Source organism: Fundulus heteroclitus, chromosome 14 (genome assembly GCF_011125445.2).
Source record: "Fundulus heteroclitus isolate FHET01 chromosome 14, MU-UCD_Fhet_4.1, whole genome shotgun sequence".
Lineage (NCBI taxonomy): Eukaryota > Metazoa > Chordata > Actinopteri > Cyprinodontiformes > Fundulidae > Fundulus > Fundulus heteroclitus.
The window spans coordinates 31018929-31045127 of record NC_046374.1 but is presented as its reverse complement, the minus strand read 5'-3'; the positions used below and the strand labels follow the sequence as shown (position 1 = coordinate 31045127).

The 26199-nt window shown below is 40.2% G+C and overlaps 1 protein-coding gene and 1 long non-coding RNA gene across 3 annotated transcripts; one reads left to right on the top strand and one right to left on the bottom strand.

Annotated features, from left to right (window-relative positions):
- The first annotated feature begins 1433 nt into the window (after positions 1–1433).
- zgc:77880 (zf-DHHC domain-containing protein) lies at positions 1434–10267 on the top strand. 2 transcript variants are annotated; one of them, XM_036146716.1, is made up of 9 exons: positions 1434–1577; positions 2673–2761; positions 3567–3640; positions 5351–5430; positions 6768–6829; positions 7006–7126; positions 7211–7283; positions 9020–9209; positions 9312–10267. In XM_036146716.1, exons 1-9 carry the CDS (start codon positions 1453–1455, stop codon positions 9401–9403), a joined length of 906 nt encoding a protein of 301 aa, XP_036002609.1. In that variant the 5' UTR covers positions 1434–1452; the 3' UTR covers positions 9404–10267. The 2 variants fall into 2 exon arrangements, with proteins under 2 accessions (XP_036002609.1, XP_012705023.2); XM_012849569.3 differs by having other exon boundaries at positions 5351–5463.
- Positions 10268–18817: 8550 nt separating this feature from the next.
- On the bottom strand, positions 18818–26045 carry LOC118565769. Its single transcript, XR_004932594.1, has 6 exons — positions 25935–26045; positions 21997–22140; positions 19784–19836; positions 19531–19610; positions 19069–19198; positions 18818–18990 (listed from the first exon to the last, which is right to left on the bottom strand). It is a non-coding gene; the product is annotated as an uncharacterized LOC118565769 (long non-coding RNA).
- Between the last annotated feature and the right edge of the window lie 154 nt (positions 26046–26199).

Below are 26199 nucleotides of genomic sequence, written 5' to 3'. Positions count from 1 at the left end.
TTCGCTGATCCATTTGAGCTGATGTAAGCGGGAGCGTTGGCACTCTGGGGTCTAGATTTCTACCCGTCTCGCATTGTTTTATGTATGAGAGTCCGGTACTGAAGCTGTAAACATCCCCCTGCTTTGTTAGCTTAAATATATCAAAGTATAGTTTCTTTGTTTGCTTAAGGGGAAAATAGCAGAGGGTCCACCAGGCTGTTTAAGCACCAGCAGAGTGCACTGATTTACAACACTAAAATCCTTTATTAGATATATTACATGCAATAGGATGCACATCTTTCTTTTTTGTCTCATCTGTCCACAGAATATTTCCCTAAATTGTTGAAAACTATTAAGATGCTTCTGTTTGGTTTTTTTTGGACACATTTTTTTTATTTACTAGTCTTTGTGTTCTTTTTGTTTTTTGTTGAGTCAGGAACACTGACTTTAACTGAGGCTAGTGAGGGCTGCAGTGTTTCAAATGTAGTTCTGGATTCCTTTGTGCTCTCCTGGATGAGTTTGTCACGCACTCTTGGATTATTCAGTAGTTGTATTTTTTTGTTTTTGTTTTGTATTTGGTTTGTTGGCAGGCCGGCCACTCCTGTGATGGTTCACCACCATTTGTTGGAGACCCAACGCCATTACTTTGTAATCCTTTGTAATTCTTTCTCACCTGTTCTTGTATTGCTTTAGAGAGGCATGGTGTGTAGATTTTGGAGATTTTAGCCTAATTTATGTTGTCAGTCAGGTTTCATGCAAGTTATTTTGATAATCTGGAGTGGTGGCAGTAATCAGGTATGGGTGTGGTTGGTGGAATTGAACTCAGCTTATCAAAAATATGATTTATCACAGTAAAGACATTATTCTAACAATAGCTCAACAGCCTTTTCATTCAAGGTCACATTGGTTCTTATACCCACCTACCTGGCTACATGCTTACATGTCTATTAGCTTGCCTGTATGTCTACCTATCTGTCACAGAAACGCTTGAGACTCTTTTCAAGTATTTGCTGCCAACAAAGTTCAAGCCATACGTCAGAGTTAAAAGCCAAAGATCTCACTGATATTGCATCACTTCTGAAGTCACAAAGCCAAACAAGACTTGATAAAAAAAAATATAAATAAATAAATAATTTTTAAACCTGTTTTTTTAAAACTGGTACGTTTGAAACAAGAACATTTCAGCTTTTCAATTAATATATCTTAATAGCACTGTAAAAACTGTTTAAAATGCTATTTCTGATACTTTGCTCATCAATAAGTGATTCATTTAAACCAGACACATGTTGCTGAGAAACAAAACGTATTCGTTGAACTGCTATTTCTTTATTTTCTGTTTAGCGTAAAAAAATATATATATAGAAGTATTTTTTTAAGCTAATATTGGACTGTACGACGGTCCCTGAACGCAGCGGCAGATTTTCCCTCTGACGTAACTGTTGGACGTCAGAGGGGGCGGAGCCCGGCGGAAAGATGGCGTCTTTACGCTGCAAGAGAGATCCCTGTGGCGTTATCTGCTTGATTTTAACGTATTTCAGCGTGTTCTACGCGGACTACGTGGTCATACAGTACGTGCTCATCCCCGCCTACGCTGACAGGTCAGTTCTAGGAGTTTTAACACCGATAAAAGCGCTAAAAACAGCCGACATGGCGTCTGTCTCTGCCCCCTCCATTCATTTAGCAAAAACAGGTCTGACAGCATCCTTAAGACGCTGGGTTTTTAACGCAAACATCATGGTTTGGGGTGAATTTAAGGCGTATATTTGTAACATTTATCATTTATACAAACACGTCTTGTATTTGTCTACTTCCGAGGCATTTTAATCCGCTCAAAAACGAAACATTTAGCCGCGTGTGCTAATTAGGTTTACCTGATCTCACCCTGTTGTTGTTTTTTAGACTCAAAAAAGGATCTAAGATGTGAGATAGAAAAAAAATCTAGTTGAAAGCAGCTAAGCTTTTTTTAATTATTATTATTATTATTATTATTATTATTATTATTATTATTATTATGCCATTTGTTGTCATTTGAGAATTAAAGCAACAGTTTTGAACGTTTTAAGATGTCAGTAGAAGAAATTGCGCAATGACACCTTAGCCTGTGAGATCAGAATGACGGCACATCTGCTTTAGTTACTCTGAGATCTAAATAAATTGGTCTTTATAAGGGTCTGAAATGTCAGGAAACGATGATGCCCAGGAGGGAAAAGCTCATTAGAGACCGAACTGTTGCTGAATCTGCTGAAGCTTGGCCCAGAATCTACCTCAGAAGGGCTGAGAAGGAGGAGAATCCAGGTGCCAGAGAGGCAAAAAACAGCATCTCCACCTCGGTCTGTCTGAAAGGCAGCGATCTGACCTTAAGAAACACACATCTGTGTCCATCGGTAAACCAGAACGGTGATTTAAAGAGCGGACTCCATCACGATGTGAGCGACAAAGTCGTCTATCTGAGAGCTGGTGCTGTAAAAGCTGAGAGTGTACTAAGTCCTCGCACTGCTTTTAATCTGGAGTTCACAGTTAAATCATTTGCATAATACCCTGATACATGAAGGTGTGCTTTGTTTGCTTTGTTTGACTCATTTTTTCCTTTTCCACACACATCCGTGACTTCATTAGAGCTGAAACAGAGGCGGCTTTTGAGCGTTTTTATAGACGAACGAATGAACTTTTGGCCTCTCCGCTCTCTCCGACAGCGTGTGGGGGACTCTGCACGGATCCCTGTTCAACCTGGTGCTGCTGCTGCTGCTGGCCTGCCACTCCAAAGCCGTCTTCTCGGATCCCGGTGGGTCGCCGCTCTTAAACTTCTCGGTGGGCTCGCTCGCTCACTTGTTTGTGGATCGGTTAACGTTCTGCAGCTTAAAGCCTGAAACATAGGGCTGGACGATAATTCAATAACAATATATACTGATCGATAGATGTGTTTCATTGATAGAAAGAAGGTTCAATAAAAAGTTCAATAGAATAAAGCTTTTCCTTCCTTATGCATTTTAGCCATGTAGGTTAATATAACAGTCATTATTACATCTAATCAATCACAACACAAACCCCGTCCCTTCAAAGAGTTCAGAGAACACGTGTTCTTTTTTTTTTGTGTGCTAAAAAGTTCGTTGAATAAAGGGTTGAGTTTGAATTCAGTGTTTGTGTGTTCTGTATCTAAAAATAGGTTGCCAAGCAACAGCATAAAATGGCCAGGGCTGCACTTTAAATATATGTTTTGAATTTGTTGATAATTATCAATATCGAACAATATGATATCTATTTTATCAACATGTTTTTTTTTCTATATCGTCCAGCCCTACTGAAACACGTCGTCAGTTTCTGAAAACAAAGTTTCCAGAGGAGCCGGAGCAGAGTTTAAAGTGAACTAGATGCATAAAGGAATGACTCACTTCTGCTAAATTTAGATTTTTGTAACATTTGCTGCTGTTTTGTAGAGTTGATCAGTGTTTTTCTCATCTATTTAACTTGTTGTTTCAGTGTTAGGTCCATCCGGTTAATAGGTAAACTCTAAAAATGCTTCTAAACTAGGAGGAAGGGCTTCTTGTATGTGAAGATTTGTCTTCTCCGTCTCCTCTCTGTGTCTCCAGGCATGGTGCCCCTCCCAGACACGGCTCTGGACTTCTCAGACCTGCGCTCTCAGTCGTCTCGGATGAACGAGCGGGTCGGTTCATTTTATTTATTTATTTATTTTAAAGTCTAAGCCCGTCCTGCTTCTCTAGATCATTACTTAACCCTGACCCTGAAAGTAGCTGTAGGTCTTTATCGATTATTACCATTTCTCATGAAAAGCACAGGAGGTTCTGTTCACTGCAGATGAATTTCCCCAAAGGAAAGCTTTGGGTCGGCGGGATAAAATTAAGCCCCAGCAGTTTGGATGTCCTGAACTCTGAAACAGAAACCAGGGTGTGAGTTTGTAGGTGAGAAATCAGGAAAACGGCGGAGCCACCCTTTATTCTGTTTTTATTTTCCTGTATTCTAATCATGTAAAGTACTTTGCATTGTCCTTGTACTGACATGTGCTATACAAATAAATTTGCCTTGCCTTCGTGTGTCTACGCACATTTAAATCCTGCAGAACTGAAGGGAAGAGGGAATGCTTTGGGCTTTGGTCTAAAATAATAAGACTCGCACTCCATCAAGCGCCGAAAGGAAATATCTTCCTTTAGATGTAAAGTATTGTTTTAAATTCTCACCAACACGTTTTTTTTTTATTTTTTCCCCAGCCCTGAAGTGATATGAATGTTTTGGAGTCCAGACATGAATCAGAAACATCAGGATTTTTCTAAAAGTAGAAAAATGCCGCTCTAAGACGAGTTTTATTGCTGCAGCAGCTGCTCCAACCGTCGTCTCTCTCAACTGGCTCCTTTCGATGCGGAGAAGCGGGGGCTCTACTTTAAGCTCCGCCCCTTATCTCTGAGGCTGAGGCCGGCCACCTCTGCAGAAAGCTCGTTTCAGCCGCCTGTATCCAGGATCTCACTCTTTCCCGTCACCATCCAGACTCAGAAATCAGTTCCTTTTACATAGTTTCCCTGTCAGAAACAAACTTCCTGTTTGAATGAAACTAATTTGAAATTCAAATCTTCCAGCACTACAAGCAGCTTTAGGCTCCAGTGTTTGTTTTTGTTTCCCTTTTGCTGCGTTTAGCAGCATCACATTCTGTGTAAAGCGTGAACACCTCTGGAGCTGCTTTGGGACCACTGAACATTTATATCTATGGACTTTGTAGGACCTGGTCAGGTTCTCGGTTCTGTTTACGTTCCAAAGCTGGATTCTACAGGAGCAGCTGTTCCCTGCTCTGTTATTATCAGCTGTAACTGTGTTTATCAGAGCGTCTCTGTGTTTACGGCTGCATCACTCGTGTTAGAAGCTGTTATTTTGGGCTCAGGAGCTCTGTGAGAGGCTTCAGGTAACGATTATCAATAGTAAATGCTTAAACAGGTTTAAGGTTTTACTTGCTTTTTTTTTTATTTCCAGACCTAAATGATGCTTAGTCTTGTTTTAATGCATTTCTTTAGCAGGAAGTACATTTATTTATCTCATTTTAGCTTCTCAGAATTGGTTAATTCTGGTTAATTAAAGGAAGAATAGCTTCCTCATGTAATTCTGATCGATCAGGAATGAACCCGTTTAGGTTGGCTTGTAAAAAGTGACTGACACCTCCGTGTTTTAGCGGCTGGTGAAATAAAATCCAAGCGTTGAACGTGAGGCGGCGTGTTTGACTCCTTCCTGCAGAAGAGCAGCAGCAGAGGTGTTCAGCCTGTGGCTCCGTCTGAACCAGGCGCCACCTTCAGCGTGACGTTGAAGCCTGGGATGTGGTGCGTTCGCCTCGTTGTCGGTATCTGAGGTTCTGTCTTCCTGTTCCTGTTCTCAGGGCTGTGAGGGCTGGACGGTGTGCAGCCGCTGTGAGACCTACAGACCTCCCAGAGCGCATCACTGCAGGGTCTGCCAGAGGTGCATACGCCGCATGGACCATCACTGCCCCTGGTAGGAGGGACAGGGAGACGTTCTCACACCCATCCATTCATCCATCCATCCATCCATCCATCCATCCATCCATCTGTTTATCCATCCATCCATTTATTCATCCATCCATCCTTCCATCCATCCATCCATCCATTCGTTTATCCATCCATCCATCCATCCATCTGTTTATCCATCCATCTGTTTATCCCTCTATCTATTCATTTATTCATCCATCAATCCATTTATCCCTCTATCCATCCATCTGTTTATCCCTCTATCCATCCATACATCCATCTATCTGTTTATCTATCTCACCATCAATCCATCTATCTGTTTATCCATCTATCCATCAATCAATCCATCTGTTTATCCATCCATCCATCCATCTGTTTATTTATCCATCCCTCCATCCATCCATCCATCCATCCATCTGTTTATCCATCCATCCATTTATCTGTTTATCTATCCATCCATCTATCTGTTTATCCATCCATCCATCTATCTGTTTATCCAGTTATCCATCCATCCATCTATCTGTTTATCCAGTTATCCATCCATCCATCCGTTTATCCAGTTATCCATCCATCCATCCATCCGTTTATCCAGTTATCCATCCATCCATCCATCTATCTGTTTATCCAGTTATCCATCCATCCATCTGTTTATCCAGTTATCCATCAATCCATCCTTCTGTTTATCCATCCTTCCATCCATCCATCCATTTATTCATCCCTCCATCCATCCATCCATCCATCCATCCATCCATCCATCCATCCGTTTATCCATCCATCCATTTATCTGTTTATCCATCCATCCATCTGTTTATCCAGTTATCTATCCATCCATCCTTCTGTTTATCCATCCATCCATCCATCCATCCATCCATCCATCTATCTGTTTATCCAGTTATCCATCAATCCATCCTTCTGTTTATCCATCCATCCATCCATCCATCCATCCATCCATTTATTCATCCATCCATCCCTCCATCCACCCATCCGTTTATCAATCCATTTATCCATCCATTTATTCATCCATCCATCCGTCCTTCCATCCATCCATCCATCCATCCATTTATCCATCCATCCATCCATCCATCCATTTATCCATTTATCCATCCATCCATCCATCCATCCATTTATCCATTTATTCATCCATCCATCCATCCATCCATCCGTTTATCCATCCATCCATCCATCCATCCATCCATCCATCCATCCATTTATCTGTCTGTTTATCCATCCCTCCAGTCAAACCAAACTTTTCCCCCTATCTATAAATCTTCTGACCCGTGTTCTCATGTTCTCATGTTCTCGTGTTTCCAGGATCAATAACTGCGTTGGGGAGTTGAACCAGAAGTATTTCATCCAGTTTCTCTTCTACACAGGCGAGTCCGTTCACTCTTTATTCACTGTGAAAAAAAAAAAAACAGTTCTTCCACGTTTCATCACCTGACAGAGGCACACAGATCCACCGTGAGCTGAAGGCCGCTTCAGCCTCACGTCTTTAGAGATGAGACGACTGTCCCTCTCTTTAAACCGGCCGTGTGTGGTGTGCCTGCAGGCGTGGCCAGCCTGTACTCCATGCTGCTGGTGGTGTGGGCGTGGGTGTGGAGGATACGCAACGAGAGGCAAGGCGACGCGGACAAGGAAGGGGAGGAGTCACCGAGCAAACACCTGATAGTGTGAGTCCAGCAGACAGCAGCGGCTGTAATTTCAGCCTGCAGGGCGTGGTCGGCCGCCTGTTTACCCGTTTCTGTCTCTGTCAGCGCGCATTACATCATCCTGCTGGTGGAGTCGGTGCTGTTCGGCGTCTTCGTCATGGTCATCTTCTACGACCAGGTAGGACCGCTCGCCTCCTCTGAGCCAATGGTGGCGCGGCTTCCTGGATCTGAACCCCTCAGTGCGTCAGTCTGCTGGGTTTCAGCTTCATCTGATTAACATTCTCTTTTAATATGAGACATATCCTGTACCAGTCTTTGTATCTTTTAAATGGTTTTTATTCTGGGTTTCCACTTTGTTTCTGACACTTATGTGTTTTTATCTTTTTTGTACCGTGACTTCAGTCTCCAGAAAGGCGCCTTTTAAATAAAATGTATTATTATTATTATTATTATTATTATTATTATTATTATTATGACATGACTTTAGTGTTTTAGACATAATAGGCTTGGTTTATTAAACATTACATCACTGCAGCTGCTTTAATGCATTAAGTGGATTAGATCTAAGATATTCATTGGTGACTTTTTCTAGATTGTGTCTCGCTGAAACCACAAATGTTATTTAAATGTATTTTTTTAATAGATGGACAAAAATGATTCCATTAGTTTGAAAATTGTCCCTGTGTTTTTGTCAAATATAATCATATATTATATTGTCCCCTAAATTAATGCTCTTTATAAACACCCATGCCTGCTGGTGTTCCCACAGCATGATGCTGCCGCTGCCATGTTTTAATAACTGGTTAGTATTTCACATGCAGGTCAAAAAAAGAAAATTTACCTGATCAGAGGACCTTCTTCCACACATTTCTCGTCCACAGATTGTAACTATTTAGGATTTATTCTTGCTGCTGTTCAGTAAAATGTAGAGATGGTTATCCTGCTGACAGATTGAGCTGTAGATCTCTGCAGCTCCTCCAGAGCTACCGCGGCTCCTTGTCTAACGTTTTAGGCGGCCATGTCGTGGCTGATGAGCTCCTAAAAGCTTTCAGCATCATTTTTTTACCCTAACCCTGCTTTAAACCGTCTGCGGTGCTCCTCGGTCCTCATGACGCCGATTGTTCGCTGATGTTCTCTAACGAACCTCTGAGGCCAGAAACGGAGCAGCCAGGGTTCAGATGGACTCTGCGTACTGTCTGGGTGGTAGGGCTGGGTGATATGGATTAAAAAATAAATCTCAGATTTTATCATACCAAATCCGATTAATCGATTTTTTTACTCCTTTTTGTTTCATAAAAAGAAATAATTTTAAAACCTTGCTTTTTATGTCAAGCATTTCGTCAGGGAGTTGACCTGAATTCAAAGTGCAACTAAAAACAAGCTGTGAAACATGCTTGTAAAACAAGATGGCAGCCGTGCCATTATAAACAATGAAAATATAACAAAACATTTGCTGCTAGTGGTATTACACATTGAGCTAAGAACAGGCTTCACTGCACTTGTGAACTTCAAACTAAGTAAAAAAAAATTAAATGAAGTACCTCGTATTATGGTAAAAAAAGTTTCTACTTAACAATATTTTGACAATATATTTGCCTAAACATATATTCAGCATCACATGCTGTTCTCTTCATGGAAACCCAATGAGTGTATTGGCAAAATAAAATGCAGATTTTCCTAAAATGAAATCTTAAAGAATTGTAAATTCGAATTAATCGATAAAATCGATTTATCGCCCAGCCCTACTGGGTGGGGCTTTGAAGGCCATCGGTTGCTCTGGGTTTTACGTCGGGCTTGCCAGAGTAGTTTTAAAACCTTTAATCTTCATCAGCTACGGTGGAAGCAGGGCGAAGGAAAGACGGGCGACCTGTTTCCAGGAAAAAGTTCTCTCACAGCTTCGCCGTCTCCCCTCAGCTGGTCTCCATCATCACGGACGAAACGCCCATCGAGCAGATGAAGAACAGGCTGATGATCAAAGACAGGAGCGCCTCCTTCTCCTCCTCCTCCTCTTCCTCCTCGCTACCCTCGCAGCAGCCGCCCCATCACCTCCCGCACGCCACCCGGAAGCCCAAGATGGCGCTGCTGAGGGAGGTCTTCGGTAGAGGTGGGTGTCCAGCTTTTCTCTCCGCTGCTCCTCTCTCCGCTAACAGCGCCGCCCGACTCATCCGCTCCTCCTCCTCCTCCTCCTCCCCCCCGTCCCGTCCAGGTTCGGTCTTCTGCTGGCTGCTCCCGCTCCACTCCAGCCTGCCGTCGGTCGGGGGGATCTCCTACTCCGCCCTGCCTGACTACGACGTCTGATTCCCCGCGCCGGGAGCCGAGGAGGGAACGTCTGCGTGTGAAGGACTGACTTTACTGCCTAAAAACGTCGTCTCCTCTGTAAACTGAGGTGAAACCGAGGGACGGTTGAGTGGAGCGAGTTAACATGATGAATGAATGAATGAATGAGTGAGTCCTAACGATCTTACCCTGTAGGACCTAAAGAAGCAGCTCGGCTTCACACTGAGATCCTTTCCACCGATCTGAACTCCTACGACCAGCAGTCCTCCAACCCTTTTTGTATATTTATTTATCCAGATGCACTGTGGGCACGCAGGGACGCTCAGCCTCCCGTCCAGAACGTGAAGGGCCGATGCCGCACACACACGTGCCCTTCTGGTGGTTTAGACGCTCTGGATGATTGTTCTGCAGCGCAACAAGCCGACATCTTTCAGCTTCAGGTTCAATTTTCGTAAACAAATATCGGCGACCACCAACTTTAAATGCTCAACGCTCCAGGTAAAGGGTTATTGTTTACGCTCTCTAAGCCCTCACGTCTTGACAGATGACTCCTTTCTACTCTGGTTTGGACGACACCGTCAGCCTGATGGAGGCAGAGAAACCTTTCAGTTTCATATTTCAGTCCTCTGCCTCCTGATCATTGCAGCTCCAGCTTCTAAACCGCTGAGAAGTTAACCAGGTTTGGCTTCTTGTTTCAGTTTCCTTCTAAATTCGTCTCTGCAGCGCCCTCTGCTGTCCAAAGTTATTTTTCCCCCCAGATTTGTTTAAAAATATTTTTGTTTTAGATTTTACAAACCAAAAGCTTATCGAACTTCTATAAACTATAAGACGAATGTGTGTCTAAAAAATCTTACACATAAATATCAGTAAAATGTGTAGTTTTTAATTTCTAAAAAAATCATTTTATTTCCAATAACTTTTGAAGTAAACAATTATTATTCTGTCAAGGTTAACGAAAGCAATCTTAATTGATCGTTGCGATTATACATTCCAACACAGTTGTGTCTTCTGCATTGAACCCGTCTCTCAGGGAGCAGTGCGCAGCTTTCCCAGCGTCTGGGGAGCAATCTGAGGTTGAGGGTCTTGCTCAGGGCCCCATGGCAGTCTGCGGGGATTGAACCGTTAACCTGCAGCCTTCTCTGAACGCAGGCGCGCTGCTCTAGTCACTCTAGGCCAGCAAGTCAAGTCCCGTTGAACTTAGACGTCTGGTTTAATTGGAGGAAAGGGTCACTTAAAAGCGGACTTCAGCCAGAAGCCGACCTTTAAGGCGTCTCATTAAAACGTTTGTCGCATGGCTCAGATACTGAGCAGCTTATTTTATGTGGTAAAGAGCTGATGCGTTAGTCACTTATCCATGTTTGGGTTTAAAAACCCTTTAAAAGGATGGTAGGGTTTTAGGAAATATTCAAAAATTTCTATAAAACTGACATAACCAGATTTTGTTTTCACATTCTGTTGTTTTTCTCATATTTTTATTGTTTTTAAGGCAGGCGGGGATATTTTATATCTTTATTAAGGCCTACGGCAAGAACTATAGCACTTATACTAAAGGTAGTAAACGACGTGTGGCACCCACAGCCTAAGTTAAAAGTGAGGTATGTGGACAAAAAACCCCGCCCTGCTAAAGTTACTACGCAGTTTTAGAAACTTTGGAAAAATATGACATTTGATTTTTAGAAAAAAATTGGGAAAAGAAATCTTGAGTATAGAAAAGTGTTTCCAGACTGTATTTCTGTATTCCACTAACAGTCTAATTACTAAAAGGTAATGGGCTCTAAAAAGATTATTTCATATTTAAATTACACTCATTTACAAATAAAAAACGTAGACTTAGACAACTTTATTTGTCATTTTGTATGTACAGAGTGCATACAGAATGAAATGTGGTTGCATACAGCTTGTAAATTACAGTATAAAGTGTAATAGTGATTAAAAAGTAAACAATTGAAATGTAAACGATTCAGGAGAAAGAGACAGTGTGCGATCACAGTTTACAGGAGAATATTTAAAACCATTTGTATGTGCAGAAATTATGGTGCAAAAAGGCATTTGTGCAAAAATGCATTTAGAAAGTAAAAGTTCGGCAGCATTTGTAATGGTGGTTTTACAGTATTCTTGACCTCCAGACCCTTTTAAATCTGATTTTACACCGAAATTGCCGTGTTTCTTCAGATACCAAACTAAGAAATCACTGAAACTGCGATTTTTAGTGATTTTGTGTCACATGTCACAAACTGTGCTTTAAAGAAGCAGTGTGGTTCTGGTTGGAGCCGCTCTGAGCAAACATAAACAAGCATAAGACCATCCCAGCTTTTAGCATTGTGGTATTTCTGATCTCAAAGCCATGCAGAAATATCATGAAAAATACTTGACCAGGTAATTCTTTCTTCTTTCAGCAGTTTGGTTCCCATTTTAAATCTGAACTCAGATGTTAATAATGGATGTTTGGCTCAAAATTTTCATCCCAAAGCTTTGCGCAAACCCGTCCAGTCCTTCTAAATCTAACGATGAATCTTTAACTTTCCTGTTCGCCTGGTAAAAATTACGTTTCTTCCAAAATATACAAGTCAAATGTGACTTGTGCGAATTTTCTAACCGATGGTGCCCGCCCTAACCAGCAATCTGCAGGCGTTTGGATTATACTTTTGTTTGTTTAATCAGCAAACCTTAAGATAAATCACAAAACAGGAGGCCACTGGATTTTCGCTCAGTTTTTCTGAAAACGTCTCAACACCTATGAAGGAGTCTGTTAGTTCTGGTGGCTCGCACCTTAGCAACCTGCAGTTTTTAAGAGTTATTTAGATAAAACGCATTTAAATTAATTTTCTATTAAATCATAACTACTGTTAGTTGATGACTGATTGTTAGTTGATTATAATCTGTATGCAGAACGTGTTTTCTGAGTTTGTGTTGATTCCTGGGAAAGGGAAATTGTTGAGTTTCCACAAACTAATCTCTACAGTTTCTTCTCTTAATGATATGTCCTTTAATCCTGTGTTTGATTGCAAAAAGCTTTTATATGTTACTAACTAAACAGAACGACATTTACATTCATACGAAACACAAATGGGTGCAATTTAACATACATGAAGAACATTGTTTCCTACTGTTATTTTTACTATTTGTGACATTTGCTCCGTCACTCGGAATACTCTCCTTTAGCATTCTGTTACAGCACTGAAGAGACCAATATTTGTAACTTCTAACTCTTAACTACTAATGTGTATTTTTATGTAAGGGGTGAAGTTGCCTTTCTACAGCACAAAAGCATTTAAGGTTCTGCTTATTTCATGAGGAACGAGTTCTGCCCATTGGGGTTCTAGTAATTTCAACCTCTCCGTGTCGTACATTTGTGGTTTTTTTTGTCATTTTGTTCCCAACTAACACAGGATGTTTCACACAGTGTTCATTTCGTCGAGTAACACTATGACAAATATTTAGTCAACTGACTTTTTTTTCCCCACAAAAAAAAATCTAATAGGCATTCTTAGGGCATCTAACTTTTACTTTTAGCTTTAATTCAGCTAGCATTTCTTGGTTATTATAGGCCTACAGAGTTTTAGCTTATATGCTCTCATTCCCAAGTTAATAACTAGTGTTCTTATACATTATTAGTATTTCCAGACTTTAACCAAAGATTTAGGTGTAGTGAATTCCTTAGTTTGTGTTTTGAATAGCATACCAAAGCTAGTCATTGGTAGAGATGATAAGCTAGCTTTTCTTCGTTAGCTGCCTGGATTGCTAACGCTACAGCTAAGATACCTAAAAAGCATTTAAAAAATAGGCTACAGTATTTCAATGGTATTAATGAAAAAACAAAACAAAAATGAAAGTCAAAGACACAATGTGGATTTAAGAGTAAATAATTTATTTTAAACATTAGTAAATGTTTATTTTGTGCAGTTAAATATCAAGGAAAACAATGAAGCAATTTCTGTAGCTAGCCAAGTGGTGCTAGCTATCAGTTAGCTATAACTTTTCATTCAAACCAGCCATTTTTGCCCTTGGTCCAATGAAAACCCAGTATTTGTTGGTGTTAACTCACATTTAAAAGTTATAACCTGTAAAAATGGGCGATGTTAGTAATAATTAACAGAAGCTGTTAGATAAATGTTGCAATATATACCCCTATCAGGTTCCTCAGATACTGAAATAGATTTTTGGAAATGAAAATGTTTCAACACGCAAAGGCAACTTCATCCCCTTTGTGCTTTTATATTTATGTGTTTATACTTATTTTGAATTGTGTGTCCAGCCTGGGCTCAACAGTTTCAGACACACTGGTGCTTTACGGGATCGTATGAATTATTCTCCGCTGTTTGGATCATGAGAAGAACAGCTGGTTTAAAAAAAAAAAGATTGAATAATTTTACCCTGACAAATCTTTTTCTTCATTAATGAATTATGTGAATTTGATCACTTTAGCCTTTCATCTACATCATGTCACTCAGCATAAAAATGTGGTGACTATATTGGAAAGAAATTAGGAGAGACTTGCAGAGATGTCAAAATCCTATTAATGTTGCACTGAGGGTGAGAACCCACGTCTTTTGCCTGAGCTTCAAGCCTTGATGGTGACTGATTTGATAGAAACATTTTATAACTTAATTCTTTCAGAGTATTGCTAAATCCTTGCTTAAAATACTAATCAAATAAATTAGATCCACTAAAATCGGACACTATACTATTTTATTCCCAACAAGCAGGTTAACATACTGTAAATTAAAAGAAAACAGGTTTGAAAGATGAAATCAGAGGTTTTGTTACATGTTTCCATCCTTTTATAAAAAGCTAAGAATTACTGATTTTGGAGAGAAAATCTCAGGTTTTAGAGGGACGTTTTCCAACAATGGTTAGGTTTTAACACTTTAAGGGCTTTTTATGTACTACTACGTAAGTTTGGGGTTTTTATGAGAAACGGACAGATGCAACATTTAAGATGTAAAAAGTGCTTGAAGTTCAGTTCAGGCGGTAATTTTACATTTTAATTTACCTGCTTATAGACTGTGCAATTCTCAGTCTTCCTTTCAAAGCCGTCGATGCTCAGTGATGCCTGTAGTGTGAATTCACATTAATTTGGGGAAAGAGAAGCTGCTTTACTGTAGTTTGAATAATCTCAACAGGATTGGAGTAGAAATGATGACGTTCTCTGAGGGTTTCTCCTAACGTCTCTCCACAGTGGCGTCCCCGGCCCAGGTCTGGTTGTGTGTGTACATACGAAAGTCCACGTGCAATCCTTATGAAGGGAAACATTACTGAATCTCAGATATATTTATTATTATTTGCAACATTATCTTTGTGTAAGAAGATGGAAATGTTTATACTGAACGGAAGTTCAGTATAAACATTTCAGTATTCAGTATAAACCACCTCATTTAGTCAAGCACCTAAAGATGATTGTTTTTGCCCCGATGTGTGTATGTATTTATGTATATGTGTGTGTGTGTGTGTGTGTGTGTGTAATTATCAGGGTGCTGGCTTCCTTGGTTTTGAGAAATGCGGTTGATATTTTCCCATTTTTTCTCTGCTGCATTTAGGGTGCGCTTGTTTCGCCTTACCTCCTCTGCCTCTAAACCACCAATCCAACCGAGGCGAACAAAGCAAGCGCACTCTAGCTTCTGTGTTGTCAGACAGCGTGAAGGAATGTCTGCCCAAACAGAGAAAGGCCTGAAACTAACCGTTAGCCGTCAGTCGAAACGCTGTCAGGGGTCCAGTATGGGATCTGCTGCAGTTTTTAGGATCACAAAGTTTTTATTTTATATAATGAAGAAACCTTTACAAAAAATATCAGATCTAGAACTGTTTTCAAACATGAAAACCAATAAAAAAAAAAATTTATTTGGAAAACTAATGACAAAGAACTTATTTAAACTGTAGAAGCGATTTTGAAGATGACAGAATGTCTTTTTATACCCGTCAGCATTCATATTTTTCTCTTGCTCATCTGATAGACTCAAACGGTTAATTTCAAGGCCTGCAAAGGAAAAAGCGAGTCTGATATGTGGTTTCTTGATGAACCAGTTTACTACTGAACTATGTTTGCTCTATGACGTGTTACAATCTTGAAAACCGTGACCTGTGTATTTATTTTCTTCTTGATATGCTGCTCGTTAAAAATCCAAATAAAACCGATGTCTTTTAATCTATTCTGTTTCTCTTTGTTTTCCTTTTTCACATGGATTTACGTACTTCAAATTCTGCTGATAGAAATATACAGTAAATCATTGTTTTGTTATAATCTAGTCGATCATTCAGTTCACACGGAGCATATAAAGAAAACTGAGCTTCAAAAGAGACTCGTCACAGAAAAGCCAGCTCTACATGCAAAACAAAAAAAAAGATGCAAACGCAGTACTCTCACCCCAGATTTCTTGTTTATATGCTAAGACTCCCAAAGCATCAGAAATGGCTTTACTACCCTCTCTAGAGAGATTGATGCCTGTTCAATATCCTAAGATTGGGGCTTCATGTGTTGCTTTTTAAATTTTTTTCCTGCTTACTTCATGCTGTCTTACAAGTTCTTCTTAAGTGACTAAATTTTACAAAAATCTGTCTGTCATCAGGCCCGGGTGTAGCAAGAGAAAACAAACTAGAAAATTCAGTCGCGCTCATGATTTATCAAGGGCAACAACCACTGCGTCTAATATGGCCAGGCTGGTTTGGGAAGTTTTTGCACTCTGTTTTTAATGAATTAATTTTGAACAACTCAGATGTTAGATTTGAATGGTTGTGATATTAAGTCATTATATATATATATATATATATATATATATATATATATATATATATATATATATATGAGCCAATTATTTTTGTTATTAATTAAATTAGTATTTTTGTGTATAATCTAGTTAAGGTTATTTATTTTACTTTATTGTTTGATATTTGTTTTGAGATTATGTGTTGGTTATTTAGTTTTCTTTGCTTCTGGTTAGTTATGAGCAATTTGGGTGGATTAAGTTTATAAATAGGCTGTCAGTGGTAGGACCAGCATGCATCTGGGTGGGCGTATGGTTTTTTACCCGCGCAAGAGAAGCACGGAGGAAAATGTTTGTCAATTTCTGTTTGCTTCCTTGCAAAAGAGAAATAAATCACAAACTAAACGACTTTACCTGGAAAATGGATTCATTTTTGCCTGCGTAAATTACTCGTCCAAGGTGCATCTGTGGATTTTTTGGAGATGTCAGATGTTCAGAAAGATCTCTCAGCCCTGGCTGCTGGTTAGAGTAGATTAAAAATACCTTTTCAATATTTACACCCGTCTGGAAGCAGCTTAATCATCACTGGTGTCATTGATGCATCGGATGGTGTAATTAACAATGCTGCTTAGATTAAAATTAGTCAATTCAGTTAATTTGGTTTCAACCAAATTAACTGAATTGACTTAATGCCCCTGCAAATAAAAAAGGCTCCTTCACTGCCCACTTTTAAAACTCGCCTTAAAACCCACTATTATTCTTTGGCTTTTACCTCGAGTGAGACTTGGTTTTCATTTTTAATTGGTTTTATTGTTTTGTTTCCTTTTAGCGTATTCATGCATTATCTTTTAATTTATTTTATTAATTGTGTTTTAGCTTGTAGCAATGTACAGCACTTTGTTTCAGCTGTTGGCTGTTTTTCAGCCCTTTAAAAATAAAGATGGTAGTTATAACCTATTCACGACAAACATCTCACGGCATTTAAAGCATTAATGAGATACATTGACCTTTAAGAATTATTGTACCTAACAATGTAATCTGTCTCAATCCAGCAAAATTTTATTTGAAGGAGGAATTGTCTCCTAATCCAGTGTTATAATAAATATTATTCTGAAGTCACTACCACTCGGACATAGGAGGCCTGGAGACCTGATGTCTGTGTATAAGTTCCACTGTTTGCCGAGTGCAAGGCTGAATGCTGCGTAGAATGATTATTGTCTATGATAGACTGTCTTTGTTATGTCTCAAACCAAGGCCACTGTGCAGTATTAGGGGAAGCCGGAAAGCGAGGCAGGCAGAGACAGGGCAGACGTAGACTGCAGCGGAACCGTGGGGTGTGATTACTTTCCATCTATGTGAATCTCTGCTCTGTTTCTCAATAAAAGTGCTGGAACTATATCACCACCGTCTTCTCATTTAGTAAAGATGGGAACTCAGTTATTTTTGCTTAGAATTCCAACTACAATTCCCATAACATCCAGAAGCACATATGAAAGAAAAAAGTAAGATTTAGCATTTATCGAAATTTAAGATTCATTGAAAAAAATTAACTTACATGACACAGTATATTTATTAAGTCATTCCTAAAAACGTAGGTTCTAACCATGTCTGACCCGGGCCCCCACCATCTTGGTGGTTCCTCACTTTGGATTCAAAAGTAAACTTCCTGGTTGAACTGAAGCCTGTATCTCCACTTGAGTGTTAGTCCTAATTATATTTTAAGGCTGTCAAATTTCTAAATTATACAAATAAGATCATTTATATTTAAAGGACACTATGAAACATATTGACAGGCTTCCAAACAGCCTTTGAGCAGAAAAGGCGTGGATTTTCTTGCCGTTGTTAAAGGTCTGTCAGTGCCCTCGTTAACCATCTTATTTATAATTCATCTTTTTGAGGGAAAAAAAAAATCCCAATTTATTCACACAATCACTTATCTAAGATGAAAGTTTGAAAGTATTTCTCACAACCTCACAATGGGCTGTTAGATATTAAATGAGGCTACAGGTGATTGGAGCCGCTGAAAACAGCTACTGGGGAAACCACTGTGGACGTCAGAGAGTCATTTCCTACTAAAAAAGTTATTTCTTGAATATATGACCAGGGTAACAGTCTGGACAGGGCGCAGATGTGCCTAACCGCCGAGAGGGGGCGGTAGCCATTAATAGGACAGAGACAACTTTGGGAAGAGGTTCTGGTCCAACAGTTAGGTAACTTCTTTGTAAAGGACCCTCTATTATTAACCACATACAAAATAATGTCCGCTCTACAGAGAACACTGAAGCGTCAAAAGATTTGTTTAGGTTTCGTTTGACTAAATGTGTCTTTTTGTATGATTCAGCTCTTTGTTTATTTATTTAGTTTGACAGTATCATGGAAAACCAAGGTAATTAATTGTACAGAATGACAGAAAAAATTGTTTTTACAGGAAGCTTCTTCTTTGATTTGTACATGTTTCCATTTAAATTTCTGTAGGCATATCAGTGGAGTTGTTTTCCAAAATTTCTTCTGTTCATTTCTCTTCTAAACATTGATCCTACGGCTTTGTTAATTTGATCTATGCCTGGGAATCCTTTTCAGTTTACTCCAAATCCGAGGTTTGATTATCTTAAAATATTGCTGAAGTATTAAAGTCCAAACACAAGACGGAGAAAGTCTGTAGGAAGTCAGAAACGCTGGTAATTTATTGTGATCACATTCAATAGTATATAAAAGTAAGTAAAGTTCTCTGCCCAGGTAAATTTATTGATGCTTAAAACTATACTGTATGACTTATCAGATTCCAAGCACATAAATTAAAAATCTAATAAAACACATGTTCCATTATAGGATAACAACTAAACACCTAAATTGTGGCTTAAAACAGTAAATGCAAGGATGAAACACCTGAAGGCGGCAGCAGTAAGCCTCCTGAAATGAGATAAGGAAGAGAAGACCCATGTTACAGGAAATATACAGTAACTGAAAGTAAAAAACACACACGTTTACCTGCAGGGATATGATGCACTTTTCTCGATTAAACACCGGGTATAGTTGTGTTGACTAACACGCTGTGACTTTTCAGAAGATTCAGAGTGGTGTTTGAAGGCAGCCCCAGTCTCACCAGCTCTTCTTTAATCTAGGAGAATACATATATATATATATATATATATATATATAAACATATATATAAACACATTTATATATATATATATATATAAACATAAAAATTGTATATAAATATAAAGTTATGTATCAGAAACAATGACGTGATGAATGGTGTATGAATGACTTGGACAAAATATGAATTGTAGAACTACAGCTGTTCATTTTTTGACTGTTTAATATCAGAAACAGTACTTCATAGTATTGATCACAATTGATTGGTGCACTATCCTCTGTGTTATGCTTATCGATTAAATAAACGGAAGAAGAAAGCAAAAGTCTCTGCAGAGTTGGAGAAAAACTCACCTCTTGCAGAAGGGCATGATTGACGTTGCCTCCAGATGTCAACGAAGAAAAAACTTTCATGTTCACTCTGGCTAAAACATCTAAATTACAGCAAATGGACATTACAGTGTAGGTTAGTGAACCTTTTTAACTGGCATAGATTTCTAACCATTTTCTTCCACTGGCTAATAAACACACTTATCTTCATTAAGGCTTGTTTCATCATATAATGGACACACTAATATATCAGGATGAGAATAGGGAGTTTACTCACTGTATCCGACCTGCACAATGACACATCGGAGCTCGGAGTGATACTTGGCAGAACTATGAAAAGAAAAAAAAATAGAGTATTAATATGATGAAGAAATAGTAGATAACTCAACTTCCTTACAGGAAGTTGAATATAATTCTCTAAATGTTATAACTAGGGCTGTAAATCAATTAAAAAAATGAATCTAATTAATTACATACTCTGTAATTAATTAATCTAAATTAATCGCATATAATTTTTGCTGTGAAAGTATTTTAAATATTTAAATTCAAATGATTCAATGAATAATCAGCATTAGATACATTAAAGTTCAAAAACTCTTATTCATATTTCATGCCTTCAGACGTTTTAACATGTGTCGTTGTGGCATATGTGGCACACAGTAACATAGGGGACACAATGAAAATAAATGAACACTCCCCTCAATATCAACACTTTACAACAGTAAAGTGATGTCCGCGCTACTTCCGGATTACGCCGGTAGGCAAAAGCTGTTCTCGCCAAACACGGTGACAAAACGGGTGATTTAGAGCGTGCTTTTAGTTTGTTTATTTTTGGAATCTAAATAATGCCTACGACTTGTTGTGCTCCCAGTTGCACAGAGAGGCATTCCAAATCGTCAGATGTATGTTTCTTTCGTTTACCGAAGGACGAAGAAAGACGAAAGAAATGGATAATTTCAATAAAAAGGATGCAGGCAGACAATCCCAATCGACTGTGGAAGCCATCATACCCCGACAGAATTTGCAGTCTACACTTCATCTCCGGTAAATACAACTTAATTTTGCACTGGTCATTGTTCTGCTTAAATAATTAAAGCCGCAAGCGGCATTGATCAGCCCTGCAGCCTAGCGCCTTCGCGCACCGCCGGTTGCCAGCCACCGCAGAAGCTGTCACTCATTTTCTCCGCCCGTCCACCGGGCGATACACACGATCGCGTTGGGCAGCGCTCGCCCACGACTCACAAAAAATCTAGTGCAGATCGGTCGATGCAGCGAGGAGATACAGCCGTTAAATAATGATAATGCATTTGGCCACCGGGCCGGACTAAATCGTTTGGCCAGCATTCACAGACTCGCTATCTGGATGGTATCTGCCAATCTGATACCATCAACCATCAACTTACTCTTAAAACAATCTTGTGATACATTATCTAAAGAAGAAAAATACGTTGAGAACTCATCGTTTGCTCTGTTTGCGTCTGCCACTGTGCTCGCCTTCTGCCTCCCAGTCTGGCACGCAGGCGCGAAAAACCCGGATGAAAACAATAGCAGTGAACTACCCAATACCACATTGATTAATATGCATTATTTTTTTTAATCCTTTATTTTTTTTTTTTATTAATTCATCGAAATTAACGCGTTATTTTGACAGCCCTAGTTATAACTCATTTAGCAGAGGGGGCTAATATGGCAAGAAGGTGACAAAAAGTCAGGTGATAACCTTAATTCTGTTTCAAATCAAATCTTTACCCTTGCACAGTTGCAGCAGAGGTGATGGGAAATGTTCAGTCCCCATGTTTGGTGTGGATCTGAAAGGTTTTTTGTCAATGTCTCTAAAAGTCCTTTTGTAGGGGTGCAGTAGCAGATTTGAGTTCTAGGAAGGCTTTCAAAGACTATCTGGTTCTGGTACTAAAACAATAACTTTGTCTGTATTCTTGGCACAAAGTCGAGCTTGTGCCCCGTCACAGGATGTGTCCTCCATCCTGCTTGCAGTGTTCACAGTGTGGCTTAAATTGATGTTCTCTGTTAGATGGCAGAATTTTAGACCTAGTATAAGAAGCTCGGAGCAGAGTCTCTGCTCCTTCACATTAAAGGGAATCAGCAGAAGTGGATTTGGTTTGGATGCCTGTCATTTGTCTCATTTTGAGGATCTTCTGCTCATGTCTCACTGGGATAAATCCTGGGGCCGGGCCCAAAACCTCCTGCAAACACTATATATTTAATCTGTGCTGGGAGCGCCTTTGGAAGGATCTGAAAGTATCGCGGGGGAGAGGGATGTCCTGTTACCCCTTTGCTTAAGTGGCAGAAAAGGAAAGGATGTTCTGCTTCAAAAAAATTTATTGGCCTGTTTATTTAAAAAATATGTTTTTTTCGTTATTCACCGAACAGCACATTTCATTTGTGTGGGATTTGTTAAATACTTTCAGTGGTTATTTATATATACAGTATAGTTTAAAGAGTTCAACTGTTGTTTCACAAAAAGATACTGACTATGATTTTGCCTGGACAACAAAACAGACGGGGTGGCTTTCTCCTTCTTCTCTCGCCGATGGTGTCCATCTCAGTGTGAAGTTTCCTGATCCAAATGAGTTCTTGACCATACCGGACGGCCCGCTGAACAGGAGCTCAGAGATCCTTCACCAGAGAAACGCAACAGTAAATTTCCCAAAATATAAAAAATATACAAATGAAGACATGTCCCTTAAGATGACAGCCTTACTACCAGTCGTACATAATATTTGCTTTGTGTTTCAGAAGATGTTTTAATAAAAAAATGTAATGGAAATATGTGGTTGGTATGAAAATCTAAATAATGAATAAACATGAACAATGATCATTATTAACCCTTTGTGATTCCTAATCTTGCTTTAACCTTTACTTCAGGGCAGACAACTGTGAAAAGTTGTTTTCTGGATAACTTTAGGTCTGTATCATTCCAGTAAACATTTTAATATTGAAAGATTTTCAAATACTGCAATGCTTTCACACCTTCTTACAACCTTGAAAAAAATTCAAAGCAATTAGACATACCAGATGACATTTTCCCTGAAACAGGGCAAGGTCAAGGCTGATTAAATTTTTTTTATTTTAAAAGTTCCAAGAAAAACTCCAGACAAACCAGTCATGAAACTGTTTCCTGCTACTCCCGTAAACTATAGCTGTGGGTTGTACTTCTCATCAGACCAGAGACAGCTTTTCCAAAAATACAATTGATGGTCCGACCATCACAGGGACCGAATGGCTGACAAAGGGCAGAACAGTCCTGATAATGAAAGACCCCCAGAAGGATTATGACTCCTACTAACTATTGTCTTTCCACAGTATGGAAGCTTCTGTCAGGCATCATAGGCGGTAAAGAGGAGGAGCCAAACACCAGCTGCAGGTTGACAGAACCTGCAGCTGGAGTCGCCCTAGACTCCAAAAGCAAACAAACAAACCTGTGTACAGCATGGATTGATTACAAGAAAGCCTGTGATTCAATGCCACACACATGGATGCTGGAAAGCCTGAAGCTGTACAAGGTCAACAGCACTCTGAAAACCTTCATTGCAAACTCCATGAGGCTGTGGAAAACCTCCCTTGAGGCCATCTTCAAGCCATTTGCACAACTCTCCATCAAATGTGGAAAACACCAAGGAGATGCTCTGTCCCCTGTGCTGTTCTGCATAGGCCTGAACCCCCTCAGCCACATAATCAACAAGTCTGGCTATGGATACCGACTCGGAAATGCCACTATCAGCCACCTCCTGTACATGGATGACATAAGTGGCGGCCCTCAGGTTTGGGGCGGGTTCCCGGGTGGGTGCTGGCCCATTCCTGGCGACTGCTTCGCGGGGCCTGGCCCCCCGGGGCTCCCGCCGGGGGGCGGGGCATCGCTAGGGCCTCTGGGCCCTGGGGCCCATGGCCGGTGCCACTTCAGCATAGCTGGCTGCCGGCGGAGCCCACAGGCTCGCCCCCGCGGCTCCTGGGAGCTTCGGCATTGCGGTGGCTGGGGGATTTCCTCGGGGTCGTCTCTCCTCTTTCCTTGGAGGGGGGGCAAATTTCCTGTGTTGGCCCCTCTTGGGCGCCCTGCTTTGGGGGTCCGGGGTTATGGGTCCCCTAGCGCCTGCCTTGGTGCTCGGGGAAGGCGGGCCTTTGGTTCCTCACAACCACTATTGAGCATTATACTTGTCAGTTTAAATAATAATACATATGATTTAACAATGGTATCAAGGTTTTACTCTATTGTATCTGTTATACTATGTCCGTTGATTGTGCTGTTCTTTTTACATCTCTCTTTCCAGGTGATGAAGCAGACGGAGGACGTTTTATCATTCTTTCCCTTTTATCTCTTCTTTCTTTCACCTCTTCTCTTTCTTTTTTTCTCTTCTTGTTCTTCCTTTACTCTCATACTTTCCCATTGCAGTGTCCACATAATTTGAAATTCTCCCCACAGGAATCACAATAAAAGTGGAGCACTACGGCGAATGCTGTTTGCTCCACTTGTGAAAGCAAAATCTGTTGAGCTCTATTTGGCATTAAGACATCAATTCTTATTGCCACATTGCTAGACAGGACACTGGGGAAAAAAAGTGTGAGCGAGACATTGACTTGCCGATCCACAACACCACAGCGGGGAGATCGGACTGTCTTTCGCGCTGGAGAAATGTGGCTGGATGGTGACAAAGAGAGGCAAGGTAATCCACACAGACGTGATTGCATTCCCAGAAGGGAGAATAGCAGATGTTCAAAGGAGCTATAAATGCTGTGAAATACCTCAAGCAAATACCTGCAACAAGGCAAGTTCTGAGAAGTCAGCTCAGTAGCAAGAACAAGGGCCGGGCAAAACATGGAATGCCTTAACCAAGTGGCTGGTATAGTGTACAGGAACATCTGTTCAGAATACCAACTGGAGACTCCCAGCTCACAATGGGAATCACCTCCCAAGGTGGTAGAGAATGACGGAGCTAAGATCCTTTGGGACTTCCAGATACAAACAGACAAAATGGTAATGGCCAACCAACCGGACATTGTGATTATTGATAAGGAGAAGAAGACAGACGGTCAATGTGGCCATACTGAGGGATGGAAACATCAGGAAATAGAGCACAAGATACTGGAGAAATACCAAGAACTCAGGGAGGAACTACAAAGAGGCTGGAGGGTGAAGACCACAGTAGTGCCCGTGGTCATCGGAGCACTCTGGGCAGTAAATTAAACACCAGCTGCTGGTTTACAGAACAGTCCAGACCTAGTCTGCAAAAGCAGACAAACAAACCTGTGTACTGCATGGATTGATTACAATAAAGCCTATGATTCAATGCCACACACATGGATCCTGGAATGTCTGAAGCTGTATAAGGTCAACAGCACTCTGAGAGCCTTCATTGCAAACTCAATGAGGCTGTGGAAAACCTCCCTTGAGGCCGTCTTCAAACCATTTGCACAACTCTCCATCAAATGTGGAAAACACCAAGGAGATGCTCTGTCCCCTGTGCTGTTCTGCATAGGCCTGAACCACCATAGCCAAATAAGTCTGGCTATAGATAGTGCACAGGTTTATGTCATCTATGTACAGGACGTGGCTGATAGTGGCAAAATTCCTGAATCAGTAAGAGTGGGCGAGACATTAACTCGCTGATCCACACCACCAGGATCCACAGCCGGGAGGTCAGGCTGTCATTCGGGCTGGAGAAATGTGGCCGGATGGTGACAAAGAGAGGCAAGGTAATCCACACTGAGGTGATTGCATTCCCAGAAGGGAGAATAGCAGATGTTCAAAGGAGCTATAAATGCTGTGAAATACCTCAATCAAATGGCAACGACCAAGAGGCCAAACGCAAAGCAGCAAGAGCCAAATACCTGCAACAAGTAAGGCAAGTTCTGAGAAGTCAGCTCATTAGCAACAACAAGGGCCGGGCAAAACATGGAATGCCATAACCAAGTGGCTTTTATAGTGTACAGGAACATCTGTTCAGAATACCAACTGGAGACTCCCAGGTCACGATGGGAATCATCAATTCAATTATTAATATTTAATGTTTTTTCACCCTTAAAATCGTAAGAGATAGAACTATTCAATATCTCTCGATGTGTCACATTTCAAGGGTAACCAGTGTCACCCGTCTTGCCGTTACCAGCTAACGTTTGAGGGAGCTCAATGATTTAGAACAATCAGGCTATTTGACCGGTATCTTTTGATAGGTGTCCTATAACACTTTTTAGACTGACACCCTTCAGCGAATCAGAATCGAGGAATTCTTCAAGATCATTTTGCCTTTCAAAAATCAAACTGCACTTTTAAAACATAGGATGTCCAGAGTCTTATATCTTTACTAAAGAAGGATAGACATCCTCCACTAGTAAATAAATGTGAAAACTGAGCTCAGATATTTTTAAAGTAATTTTCTAAACAGAGGAGATGTATTTGTTTTGTGTTTTTCACTTACATGGTATTTTCGGCCTCTGCATTGATGCTAATTTCCAATGCTTGATTCCCCCTGGTGAACAACTGAGCTCTGTTTTCTGGAGTTGGAGGCAGAAACTTTGGGAGATATATTCCTTCTGTGCATGATGGTACCACAGGGTCCACTAGAATTAAGCAGAAAAGTGTCAAAATAAAATAAAAAGCAGTTTGACAGGACTGCTGGACCAAGCTTTCTAAAAATGGGAAAAATGGATTCCAGAGAGTAGGGATGTAACAGTATGCATACT

What these genes read in the sequence shown, in the direction of transcription:
- zgc:77880 (XM_012849569.3), top strand. Translation starts at nt 1,453, where the DNA reads ATGGCGTCTTTACGCTGCAAGAGAGATCCCTGTGGCGTTATCTGCTTG. An exon ending in ATCCCCGCCTACGCTGACAG is followed by an intron (nt 1,578 to 2,672) that starts GTCAGTTCTAGG and finishes TCTCTCCGACAG; the next exon opens with CGTGTGGGGGACTCTGCACG. An exon ending in TGGTCATCTTCTACGACCAG is followed by an intron (nt 7,284 to 9,019) that starts GTAGGACCGCTC and finishes GTCTCCCCTCAG; the next exon opens with CTGGTCTCCATCATCACGGA.